General features: G+C 45.4%; 1 protein-coding gene across 1 annotated transcript; it reads left to right on the forward strand.

Moving 5' to 3' along the window:
• Nucleotides 1-1,060: 1,060 nt before the first annotated feature.
• On the forward strand, nt 1,061-1,918 carry LOC112084456. Its single transcript, XM_024153592.1, has one exon. It carries the CDS (start codon nt 1,061-1,063, stop codon nt 1,916-1,918), a length of 858 nt encoding a protein of 285 aa, XP_024009360.1.
• Nucleotides 1,919-13,466: the final 11,548 nt, after the last annotated feature.

Consider the following 13,466-nt stretch of genomic DNA (forward strand, 5'->3'; position numbering starts at 1 on the left):
AGCGGGAGCGACTCCCCCAATCAAAGGGAATGACTCACGCACAAACCCTCGAGCTTAAAGAGCTGCGAGCCTCTATGGCTCGAACGGTAGCTGAAATACGCGCTATGAAATCCCAAGTGCACAACGCGACAAGTGCCGCACCCGAAATCGACCGAATGCTCGAAGAAACCCAAAGAACCCCGTTCACTGCAAGGATCACGGAAGCCAGGATTCCCGAGCCAGGGAAGGTGAGAATTCCGTTCTACGAAGGAACAACCGACCCAAAAGCACACATCACAGCGTTTCGAATAGCGATGGGGCGAGCCTTCACAAAGAACGCCGCTAAACTCACCGAGCGCGAAGTGGATGCCGGATACTGTCTGCTCTTCGTGGAGCATCTCAAGGGAGCCGCACTCGAGTGGTTCTCAAGGCAGGAACGAAATTCAATCGGCAGTTTTCAGCAGCTCTCCGCCTTGTTCCTTAAACAATACTCGATGTTTATGGACAGAGGAACATCTGATGCCGATCTATGGACACTATCTCAAGGACCGAACGAACCGCTTCGGGATTACATGACGCGATTCAAGGCGGTCGTATCCAAAATAGAAGGGATAAGCGACAAGGCTGCACTCGAGGCTCTGAAACGATTCTTGTGCTACAAATCCGAATTCCGCCGCGAGATGGCTCTCAATACGCCGCAAACAATTCAAGACGCGTTGCACGGATCATCAGACTTCGTCGTAAACGAGGAGGAAATGAAAAACTTGGACGAGCAGTACGAAGCCACGAAAGCAGTGATCCGAAGCTCAATTTTGCCACGCCCAGCGAAGAAGGGCAATCCATTAAGCAACGCGGAAACGCAGACCTAGGAGCGGAGGTGCCCATACGACGACACCTAGGAGCCTAGGAGTTCGGAAGAGCCTAGGAGTTCAGCTCCGGACGCGGAAGAGGAGAGCCGCGCAACAATACTTGGGTAAGAAAGTCAGCCAACTACGACGAGAAGGCTTTCTGCGAGTATCACCAGACCTACGGACACTCAACGGCTCAATGCCGGACCCTGGGAGCAAAGCTCGCAGCCAAAATGGCAGCAGGAGAGCTCCAAAACGTGGTCAGCCTCAAAGACCTCGTCCCTAACGAACAACAGGAAAAAGCCGAGCCGAACGGTGCGGCGGAACCAGCGAATCCTCCCCGACGAGGCGACAACCCCAAGCGCGACAGGCGAGGCGAACCTGAAGAGCGACCCGAGCCGAGGCAAAGGATCAATATGATCATGGGTGGATCCCAGTACTATCAAGATACCGTTTCCTCAATCAAAGCCTATCAGCGCCGAGCCGAAGCAAAGGAGAATTGGACAGAGCCGACTGACATCCCAAACACGGTGATCTCTTTTGCTGAGGAGGAAACAGCAGGAATCGATCGACCTCACAATGATCCGTTAGTAGTTGAGCTAACGATCAGGGATCATGACGTAGCAAGGGTGCTCATCGATACTGGAAGCTCGGTGAATGTCGTCTTCAGGGAAACGCTCAGAAGAATGGGAATCGACCTCTCCGAGGTGGAGGCAATCCCCAAACCTCTAACCGGATTTTCGGGAGAAACGACGATGACTATGGGAACGATCAGGCTTCCTGTGGTAGCTGTCGGAGTCACCAAGATCGTCGAGTTTTGCGTCACTGACCTCCCAGCCATCTATAACGTCATCATGGGAACCCCTTGGATCAACGGGATGAGGGCGGTACCTTCCACCTATCATCTTTGTCTCAAATTCCCAACTCCATCAGGTGTCAAAACGATATGGAGAAATCAGAAGGAATCAAGAAATTGCTTCCTAACCGAGCACAAGCTAAGGAACCCCGTCACCGACGCACGAGCTGACATAGACCGCAAAAAGATGAAGACAGACAGAGAGCCCGCGAACGAGCTCTCCAAACTCTTATAGCAATTACAGATCGCGGAGAGCCGCGAAACACGCACCGAGCCGATATGTGACGCAGTGGACTCGGTGTGCATAGACGAGGCGCATCTGGAGCGGTGCGTCGAAATTGGAACACAACTAGGCGAACCCCTGAGAAGCAAGCTCCTTTCCCTCCTCAAGGAAAACATCGATACCTTTGCCTGGACGGCGGAAGACATGCCAGGCATCAGCGTCGACGTAACCTGTCACGAGCTTAATGTGGATCCAACCTTCAAACTAGTCAAGCAGAAAAGAAGAAAGCTTGGTCCAGAACGAGCTAAAGCAGTCAACGACGAAGTTGAGAGATTACTCAAGGTAGGATCAATCGCCGAGGCCAAATATCCGGACTGGCTCGCAAACCCGGTGGTTGTGAAGAAGAAGAACGGCAAGTGGCGAGTCTGTGTGGATTTCACCGACCTCAACAAGGCATGCCCAAAAGACAGCTTTCCCCTGCCACATATCGACCGGCTCGTCGAGGCCACTGCAGGGAACAAACTGTTAACGTTTATGGACGCGTTCTCCGGCTATAATCAGATCCTGATGCATCCCGATGATCGGGAAAAAATGGCATTCATAACCGATCGCGGGATATATTGCTACAAAGTCATGCCGTTCGGGCTCAAAAACGCAGGAGCAACGTACCAACGGCTCGTCAACAAAATGTTTGCAGCTCAGCTCGGGAAAACTATGGAGGTATACATCGACGACATGTTAGTTAAGTCACTCGAGGAGGAAGACCACGTCGCGCACCTACAAGAATGTTTCGAACAGTTGAACAAGCACAACATGAAGCTAAATCCGGCGAAGTGCAGGTTCGCAGTCACCTCGGGAGAATTCCTCGGCTATCTGGTAACCCACCGAGGCATAGAGGAAAACCCCAAGCAGATAAAGGCGTTAGTTGAAATGCCCTCTCCAAGGACGAAGCGCGAAGTACAAAGGTTAACAGGGAGAGTCGCTGCGCTAAATCGATTTATCTCCCGTTCCACGGACAAATGCCTGCCTTTCTACGACACCCTCAGAGGAAACAAGAAATTTAAATGGGACGAACGATGTGAGACGGCTTTCCAAGAACTGAAGACTTATCTGGCGAACCCGCCAATCTTAGCAAAACCGGTCGAAGGAGAGCCGCTCTTCCTCTACATCGCGGTGTCTGCTACAGCTGTAAGTGGGGTATTAATCAGAGAAGAACGATCCGAGCAAAAACCCATTTTCTACATCAGCCAAACACTGACCGACGCCGAGACCCGCTACCCACAAATCGAGAAGGTCGCCCTAGCCGTCGTAGTCTCGGCTCGCAAGCTGCGCCCATACTTTCAGTCGCATTCGATTGTTGTGCTCGCCACCCTTCCGCTGCGCTCGATCCTGCACAGCCCAAGCCAATCCGGTCGGCTCGCCAAGTGGGCCATAGAGCTGAGTGAATACGACATTGAGTATCGGAATAGGTCGTCTGCAAAATCACAAGTGCTCGCTGATTTCCTCATTGAACTCCCGGCCGAAGCAACAAACGAGCCAACCCTAGACGAAGTATGGACATTGCACGTCGACGGCTCGTCATCTAAACATGGCTCGGGAATAGGAATCCGCCTTGCCTCTCCCACCGGAGAAATACTTGAGCAGTCTTTTCGCCTGAACTTCCACGCCTCGCACAACGAAGCAGAATACGAAGCACTGATCGCCGGCATACGGCTAGCACAAGGAATCGGAGTTCGAAAAATAAGAACCTTCTGCGACTCGCAGCTCGTAGCATGTCAGTTCAACGGAGAATACGAGGCGAAGGATGGACGTATGGGCGCTTACCTCAAAGTGGTCCGGCAGTTGGTGCAAAAGTTTGATGAGTTCGAACTCACTCGCATTCCCCGAGGAGAAAACACCTCGGCCAACGCCTTAGCAGCACTCGCTTCAACCTCGGACCCGGACCTCCGACGAACGATCCCAGTCGAATTCATCGAACGCCCTAGCATCGAAGAAGTAGAAGGAGTTCGGCTGATAAATCCCCCTGAACAAGAACCAGAAGACGACGAAGCCATTCCGATGGAGGAAGACGCCTCGTCGGCTGAGCCGAAATACGGCTGCGACAAAGAATGGCTCGGGGCCATCCGCACGTACATCGCCGATGGAGAGGTGCCAACCGACAAATGGGAAGCCCGCAAGCTTAAAACTCAGGCAGCACGTTATGTCCTCGTCGATGGCGAGGTGTTTAAATGGAGATTTTCGGGGCCTCTCATGACATGCGTCGAAGGACCAGAAGCACGAAAGATCATGCACGAGGTGCATAGCGGCGCGTGCGGTAACCACTCCAGCGGAAGGTCACTCGCTATCAAGATAAAACGGCATGGCTACTTCTGGCCTACGATGGTCAAAGACTGCGAGAAATTCACGGCGAAATGCGAGAAATGTCAGCGGCACGCTCCAACAATTCACCAACCTACCGAGCTGCTCTCGTCAATTTTGTCGCCCTATCCATTCATGAGATGGTCGATGGACATCGTCAGACCTCTACATCGCTCGAAACAGAAGCGTTTTCTGCTCGTCCTCATGGATTACTTTTCCAAGTGGGTCGAGGCCGATTCTTACGCAAGTATAAAAGACGTTCAGGTCGAACACTTTGTCTGGAAAAATATAATCTGCCGACACGGGGTCCCTTACGAGATCGTCACCGACAACGGATCCCAGTTTCTTTCAACACGCTTCGAAGCTTACTGCGAGAAGTGGAAAATCCGCCTCAGCAAATCCACGCCAAGATACCCTCAAGGGAATGGACAAGCCGAAGCAGCCAACAAGACGATCCTCGATGGTCTGAAAAAGAGGCTCGACGAGAAGAAAGGACGGTGGGCAGACGAACTCGAAGGAGTCCTTTGGTCTCATCGGACAACTCTGCGCCGAGCCACTGGGGAAACTCCATTCGCTCTGGTCTACGGATCGGAGTGCGTAATTCCCCCCGAGGTGGACTTCCCAGGTATTCGACGAAGACTTCTACCAGGACAAGAAGGCTTAAACCACTTAATGATGCTAGATGAGCTCGACCTAATCAACGAAAAGCGCGACCAAGCCCTAGTTCGAATTCAGAACTACCAACAAGCAACAGCGCGGTACTACAACAAAAACGTTCGTAGCCGAAGATTCAAAGAGGGAGAGCTCGTCCTCCGAAAGGTCTTCCAAAATACTGCCGAGAAGAACGCAGGAAAGCTCGGAGCAAATTGGGAAGGTCCTTACAAGATCACCAAAGTGGTTCGTCCAGGAGTCTACGAACTCGCGACACTAGCCGACGAGGCGATTCCAAGATCATGGAACGCAATGCATCTGAAGAAATACTATCACTAAGGATACAGCACGACCATCATGAACTACGGGACGGCTTGATCCCTGCAAAGGGTACGTAGGCAGCCCGTCTTCGGACGGGTTCAGCTGTCCCCCCCCCTAAAAAGGGGGGGAGTGGGTACGTATACACATACCTCCTCTAAACTCTATTATTTTGACTTACCCATTTAGGAACGTCGCCACTTCGGCATATTTCTCACTTCATTTTTAATCATCTACTTATTTCACTTGATTTCTAGTTAAACTATTATCGCTTCGGCTAGCTTCACATTGTAACAAGCTCGGATTTTTAAATTTTATCACTCATCACTTCGGCAAGTAATCGTACCACTTCGGCATGATATCATGACCCGATTACCTCGGACCCTAATCGGTCCTCAATTTCAGTTCGGCAAACTAAGCCTCTGAACGCCTAGCCTCGTTGCTGGCCACAACGGGGCAACAAGTACAAAGTTCTCTAAACGAACTTTTACCACCTTTCCTAGGACGAGGGTGCAAGTTACATCCTCTACGGATAAAAATTAAGCGCGCTATACAAATATCAGACCAAAAACGTATCTGGCCGCCACGGTTTACTATCGCACACGAGAATATAAGTCGAGACTACATCGCTTTCTCTAAAAACCGAAGTAAACTCTTAAACCCGGATAAACATACTCGAGAACACCGGTCCTTAGACAGGTTCGATAACACTTCAACCTCGGCTAACAACTGCAAAACGCCTCGTTGCCTATACAGCTCGGCGTCATGCCAAGCAAAAAAACGCCTCGTCGTTTACACGGTTTGGCAAAATACGCAGCAAAAATGCCTCGTCATTAAAAAATGGCTCGGCATTACCAGGCAAAAAGTCGCCTCGACATTATCACTTTAAAAAGTTTTCCAGCATCACCTAAAAGATGTTCCACAAAACTAACTCCCACCTCGGGATTAAGAATCCAAACGATGTCCTTAAACGAACTCAACCCTTAGCCAGTATTTCTATCATTTTCAAAGGATTCGGCTAAGGAAGCAGTTAAAATCATTACAATAGTTTTATCCTCAACAATTTTCTCTATTCCAAGGGTTGAAAATAAGCACTTGATCTCAAGAACAGATCAGAGCGTAATGCTAATCAAACCACAATTTGGCAACGGCGCCAATTGATAGATAAGACTTTTAAGGGTCTCAGGGCTATCAATCCCCTTGTCAATGTAGTACAAAGAGGTTTATCAATCCAGATGTGGTGTTAGACACTAAGCTATATGATCAAGTTCTTAATTCAAGCAAACAAGAATAGGTTTTGATTAATCTAGAGACAACTATAAACATAAACAGGTTTAAAGACAAATGACAATGACAAATGATGTGAATATGATATGATGGAGGCATGAGATTCTAGACATGATAGTTGGTTAGGGTGCCTTGGTGTTAAACTAGAAATGCTAATGACAATGATGAGACATGATTCAAATGATTAAGAACTCTAATCTAGGTTAATCCTCTCATGAAGGTATTAACCCCTATACTAATCCATTTTCAAACCAAATTCCCATTTGTGAAACATGAATCAATATGCATTAACAAACAGCTCTTAATGATCATTCAAGCATTTAACAAATCATTCCCATGATGAAAAATTACTTAAACCTCTAACACAACTCTTTCAGGAATTTCATCAAACACTTTTGGTGCATGAAATTCCCAGAATCTAGATCTCAAGTGATTATCAAGGATTTAGCATAGAGAACAGCTGTTTAGAGAGATGAATCAATGAATCTAGCCCTAAGCACTCCTAATCTAACACTTTAGCACCCTAACCTACACATCTAGAACCTCATTAAGGTGACTACTCACTAATCATACTAATCTCTCTTAAACTTTTGCAAGTTGAGTAGATTAGCATGATTAATGATGAGAAATGGAGATGGAGATGATAGATTCAAAAGAAAACAGCTTTAAACACCCAGATCTCCTTAAACTCTCTTGATTAAACACTCAAATAAAGATATTTCTCTTCTTAATGGAGTCTTTTCACCAAAAAGGCAAGAGACAAAGGGAATAAAACTTAGTTCTCCCCCAAAAAACCCTAAAAAGTATTTATACCTTCTTAAAAACGAACCGGGTCAGCCCGGAACAAACCGGGTCCTGACCCGGCTTTAATGGATAAAGTGGGAAAAGCTGCGGGTCGGTTCAGTATGTCCCAGGCCGCACACCTAAGTCGCAGTAGATGAAGACTTGTCTTGTGAGGCTTGAATCACCTTGTCGGAGCCGCACGCCTATCTAGGAGTAAATTGCGAGTGTTTCTGCGGCATGGTCTCCTTCCTCTCCAACTCGCAGGGCTGAGCCGGTTTCTGGGGGATGTAGAAACTGTGCGGGTTGGTCTCTATTGCACTTAGGTCGCAGGCTCAAGTCGGAGTGAATTCCGAGTGATCGTGCGGCATAGATCCAGGCGCGGATGACTCGCATGCCTAAGTCGCACGATTGTGGACTTAGCATTTCTCTTGCTCGGGAGCTCCAGACCTCTTCCAGTGATAGTTTACCCGCACATTTCAACTCGCAGCATCAGCATTCAGGCGTTCATCTTCAGGCCTGCGGGTTAACCAAGTCGCAAGACCATCTCGCAGCATCCAGAGCAGCTTAGATCACTTCGCATTCCGGAGAGTGTAACTCCTGTGATACTTGTCCGAATTGAATGATTTCGGTTGCAGAAGACAGAGGACTCATTTATCTCCAACTTTTGTGAAGGAAGTTTCAGTGCTTGGGAGGTGGAAGGCTTCCTGGAGGGCACATCTTTGCAGTGCATGTATACGACCAGAGAGAGGCGTCTAGACATGTGTCCATTCCGGAGGCCGTATCTTCCTGCTCATAGATCCGAATTGAATGCTCTTGGACGTTCTGGAAAGAAAACTCAAATGTCTCTGATTCTCATGAAGGACCCGGAAGCTGAATCGGCCTGGAAGTGCACCGTCCTTCGCATCCTTCAGAACTGATCTGCTCGGTCCGGAATACCTGCGAGACAGGGGTTTCTTCCGACGAGCTTATCTCTCTGCTCACGCGTCCGAATTCTACGATTCCAATTGCTATGAGACCGTGCTTCAATGCTCTCCAACTTCTATGAAGGACCCGCCATCTGAATCGGACCGGAAGGCTCCCCGGACAGGTGATTTCTGAGACTCGTTCGCACCCGGAGATTTTGGCCGATATACTTAATTCGCGGTACGTGAAAATGGCCGGTAAAGCTTCCCGCGGTACATGAAAATGGCCGGTAAAACCTTCCTGGCCAGCGAGAATGGCCGATAACCTCCATAGACTCAAGTTTTCCACTTTTTCAAGCTCTGCTCACCATTCCACCTCCTGGATTCATCTTTTCAGCTCCATAATCACCTGATAGACACTCAAAACATGCAAAGACTCATTGGGACCTAATGCATCTCCTAAGTTCTAAAACAAACCCTAAGGACCTAAAATACATGAAATAAAACATGATTTGGAATGATTTATGCAACCTAAATGATGCAAATTATGAACATATCACCCTCTCACATCGATTATGGCTCGTTACAAAGAGAGTTCAAAAACAAAAAAAAAAACCTAAGTACAAAAGGATTAAAGACGAGACAGGGGAGAGCAGAGAGAATCAGGCCGCGGACTGCGTCTCACGTTCGGCGAAGAGGTTTGAGAGGACTGGCGTGCCCGCGTTCGATCCGTTCGGGTCCACCACACCTAAGTTAGCCGCTGTCTCTTCGAGCGGCTCGTTCCCGAGGGTGGTGTCGACCGAGTCCGGCGATACGGGGGAATAGTACAGCCACTAAATTGCCCATCTTTTTTCTTGATGAATCGAGCAATCCATGTCCCAACACACATACACAAAAACATGTATATATTGTTGGGGTCGATTTCCACCCCACACAGATAAACCATCCCAAAATAACTAAGTATAGAAGATGGGAGAGCCGTGATCATCAAAACGGGAGAGCCGTTCTCACCAAGGCAAGAAGGAGAGCCGTTTTTACCGAGAAAGGCGGGAGAGTCGCGATCGCCAGGTGGGAGAGCCGAGAAGAAGGAGATGGGCCGAGCCGTATAACATAACATAGGCCGAGCCCCTGTCCTAAATACCTGGGCCGAGCCGTGCCGCGGAGAGGTGGAGCGAATTATGCCAAGTGGGCCGAGCCGTAAAGAAAGCATGACGGGCCGAGCCGAAGCCTTGAAGAGGCGAAGCCCACGAAAAACCCTAGGCGAGATGCAAAGTCGGTCAGCCGCACGAGGCGATAAGGAAATATTCCGAAAATCTCGCCCGAGATTCTCGGCTAGGCGGTTTAGAAAATCAGTATAAATATGTGGTGTATGTAATTCATTCCGCCAATTTTGGGCAACCCTAAGCAATAAGAAGGAAACACTTTCACAGCAAGAAAAGCTCTCTTTTGATCTTACTGTCTTTGGCGATAAACCCTAGAAGTTTCCGATCCCTTAGTTTCTTTACAAATCTTTGGTTGTGCGAGTTTTGGCTCACACAGAACCTGTGATTGCACTGTCTCGGCGACTGTTTTAAACCATAAAGAGACCGCTTCAATAGACATACTTTCCCTTCATTTCCTTTCTCGATGAAACCTTCTGGTTGTTCCATGTAAATAGTCTCATCTAGCTTACCATTAAGGAACGCAGTCTTCACGTCTAGTTGCTCGAGTTCCATATCGAAATTCACAACCACTGAAAGCATTATCCTTATCGAGACATGTTTCACTACTGGAGAGAAGATCTCATTGTAGTCTATACCTTCCACCTGAGTGAACCCCTTAGCTACAAGTCTTGCTTTGTATCTAGGTGGTTCAACTCCTGGAATTCCCTCTTTCAATTTGAAAATCCATTTCAAACCAACGATCTTCTTTTTCTGAGGTCTATCCACAATATCCCATGTGTGATTCTTATCCATTTCGAACCAACGATGGTTCCACGACGGTTTTAGAAAACTTAGTCGTAAAATCGTCGTAAAGCTACGATTAGATTACGATGGTTTTACGATGTGTTTTTAAAAAGTTATTAAACCCTAAATCTTAAAAAAGGGATATTGCATAAAGAACAATGCAAAGGTTATTGTATCCTAACATATAACAAAAGGTTTACAACTTTGCATGTATGATGGATTTATGACATGAGATAGTAAATATTGAAATTCCATAATCTAATATATAACCTTTCACTTAACATTTACGAAAACATTCATGAACTTGTAAATATGTATGTTTTTTTCAAATTTTTGATTTTGATCAGATTGATAGCATCTCATATAAAATAAGATAACCAATCAAAAACATTTGTGAATTACCTTACAACCAATCAGATATAAAATATTCAAATTCTTGGATTTCAACATTACGACGATTTTACGACGAAATAGTGTACTCGTCGTAAAATCATCGTAATATTACGACGATATTACGACTGATCGTCGTAAAGACGTCGTAATGCTTAAACCCTATTTAGCAAATGCAAATGGAAATAATCGTTGCATAAACACATGGCAGTCATGGTTTTTCATCCCAGCAAACTTTATCCCCTTCTCAACAGATTTGGAAAGATTAGAGACATACCCATCAAGAAATTTAACGTCAGAAGAAACCCATCTGAACAATGCTGACTTTTGATCTGCACTCAACCGAAATACAGGAACTGGTGCTTTCCCGTTTCTCAGTAGATGCAACTCACTTCTGTTGCATAAATCATGCAAGTCCAATCTTGACTTACCATTGTCTTTTGTTCTTCCCGCTACGTTCATAACAGTATGCATGATGTTATCAAAAAAGTTTTTTTCAATGTGCATGACATCAAGATTGTGTCTGAGCAGATGATATTTCCAATAAGGTAGTTGCCAAAAGATATTTTTCTTGTGCCAATTATGATGAACTCCATAACCTTCAAGCATATTTGCAGGAATGTGCCAGTTTCCCCCACGCGTTACTGTTTCTTCTGCCCTCCAATGATCGATTTGCGCCTGTATATCAGCTCCTGTTAAATTAACGGGTGGAGGGACATGTACACTTTTGTTCTTCATAAATAACCTCTTGTTCCTCCGATATGGATGGTTATCCGGTAAAAACCTCCGGTGACAATCAAACCAACAAGTTTTTCTTCCATGTTTTAGCTGAAACGCATCAGTTCGATGAAGACAATAAGGACACGATAGCCTCCCATGTGTAGTCTATCATGATAGCATACCATAAGCGGGGAAATCGCTTATTGTCCACATAAGCACAGCCCGCATAGTAAAATTTTTCCTCGTAGAACAGTCATATGTACGAACACCATATACCATAACTGATTCAACTCATGTATGAGTGGCTGCAAAAATACATCGAGAGCTCGCTTCGGATGATTTGGACCTGGAACCAAAATACTTAGGAAAAGAAATTCCCTTTGCATGCACAAATCTGGAGGAAGGTTATAAGGAGTTAGGATTACTGGCCATAATGAATATTGTTTACCAGACATACCAAATGGACTAAAACTATCAGTGCACAGACTAAGATAGACATTCCGTTTGAACTTAGCAAAATCTGGGTATACCATATTGAAGTGTTTCCATGCCTTTGCATCTGATGGATGAACAACTTCTCCATCTACTTGTGTATGTTCTGCATGCCATCTCATTGATGCAGCTGTCCTTTCAGATTGATAAAGCCGTTTTAACCTATCAGTTATAGGGAGATACCACATTCGTTGGTACGGTATCCTTTTACGCCCACCAGTTTGCGGTCTGTATCTTGGTTTTTGGCAAAATCGACATTCCTCCAGCTGATTATCATCTTTCCAAAAAATCATACAGTTGTCAACACATACATCTATCATCTCAGAAGGTAGACCAAGACTAAAAATTAACTTCTGAATTTCATAGTATGTTCCCGCTGCCAAGTTATCCTCCGGTAGATACTCTTTCAGAAGATCAGCCCAATCATCCATGCAAACCTCAGCCAGGTTATGATATGTTTTAATTGACATCATCCTAGCTGCCAACGATAATTTAGACAAGCCTTCTCTACATCTTTCGTAGATTGGCTGATTAGCATTGTCTAACAAATCATAAAATCGTTTGACATCTACATTAGGTTCCTCAACTGCATTACCAGTATGCGTTTCATGAAATGCATCAGTCACCATTTTGTGCATCCTATCATGATCTACACTTATCATATTGATACTGATTAGGCTGAGGACCATAATTCGATTCATCAATATCAACATGACTTTGATAATTACTACTACTACCAGCATTCCCATGAGTATTACTGCCATATCCTTCTCCATGTAGATACCAAACAAAATATTGCGGCATAAACCCTCTATTTAATAAATGCGTCCACACGGTTTTGGTTAGTGTATACCTCGTATTCTTGCATTTCAAACAAGGACAAAACATCTTCCCACTATCTTTCTTTCTCTCCATATTTGTAGCCTGAAACATAAATATTTCTAACCCGTTCTTGAACTCTTCTGTCAACGCCCCATCTGAATGTTTACGCATATACATCCAACTTCTTAGCTCGTATATAGACATCTTGAAAATAAACTCAAAATACTATCTCTTTTTATTGATTAAACAATAAAGGAGGTGGTCTCTTGTGTCACGTCTAGCCACGTGAATGGAGTAAATTAACCTTATAATATTATTACTTCTTTTTTCCAAAGTAATATAACTCCTAATTCGGGTTTCCAACAATGAACAACCCAATATATAAGGATTTACAACACTATACTAAAATTTAAGAGACCTACAATGGGTCTCCAAGATGAAGATGCTCTTATGTATGAATGATGATATGTTGTGATTGAAAGAAGGAATGCAGATCTATTTATAGGAAAATTTCGGGTTTTACAACGCTTTTACGATGACTTTTTACGACAGTTTTACATTCAACAATAATATTACGACGAGTTTACGACGGTTATGCGATAAAATCTTTCATCTACAATTGTTAGGTAAACATGTTTTAAATGTTTTTCACCTAACTTCTTTTTCGACGCAAAATCTTCGTAATATATACATCGAAATGCAGTCGTCGTATATTCGTCGTAATTTTGCATCGAATTTACGACGATTTTATATTTACTAGAAAGTCTCTCGTTATCGATGTATATTCGTCGTAATTCGTCGTAAATTGTACGTCAAGTTTACGACGATTTTATTATACGATGGTGTTACGACGGTTTTTAAATTAGACGTAACATCGTCGTAAAATCGTTG

Source organism: Eutrema salsugineum, unplaced genomic scaffold (genome assembly GCF_000478725.1).
Source record: "Eutrema salsugineum unplaced genomic scaffold, Eutsalg1_0 scaffold_4, whole genome shotgun sequence".
Classification (NCBI taxonomy): Eukaryota; Viridiplantae; Streptophyta; class Magnoliopsida; order Brassicales; family Brassicaceae; genus Eutrema; species Eutrema salsugineum.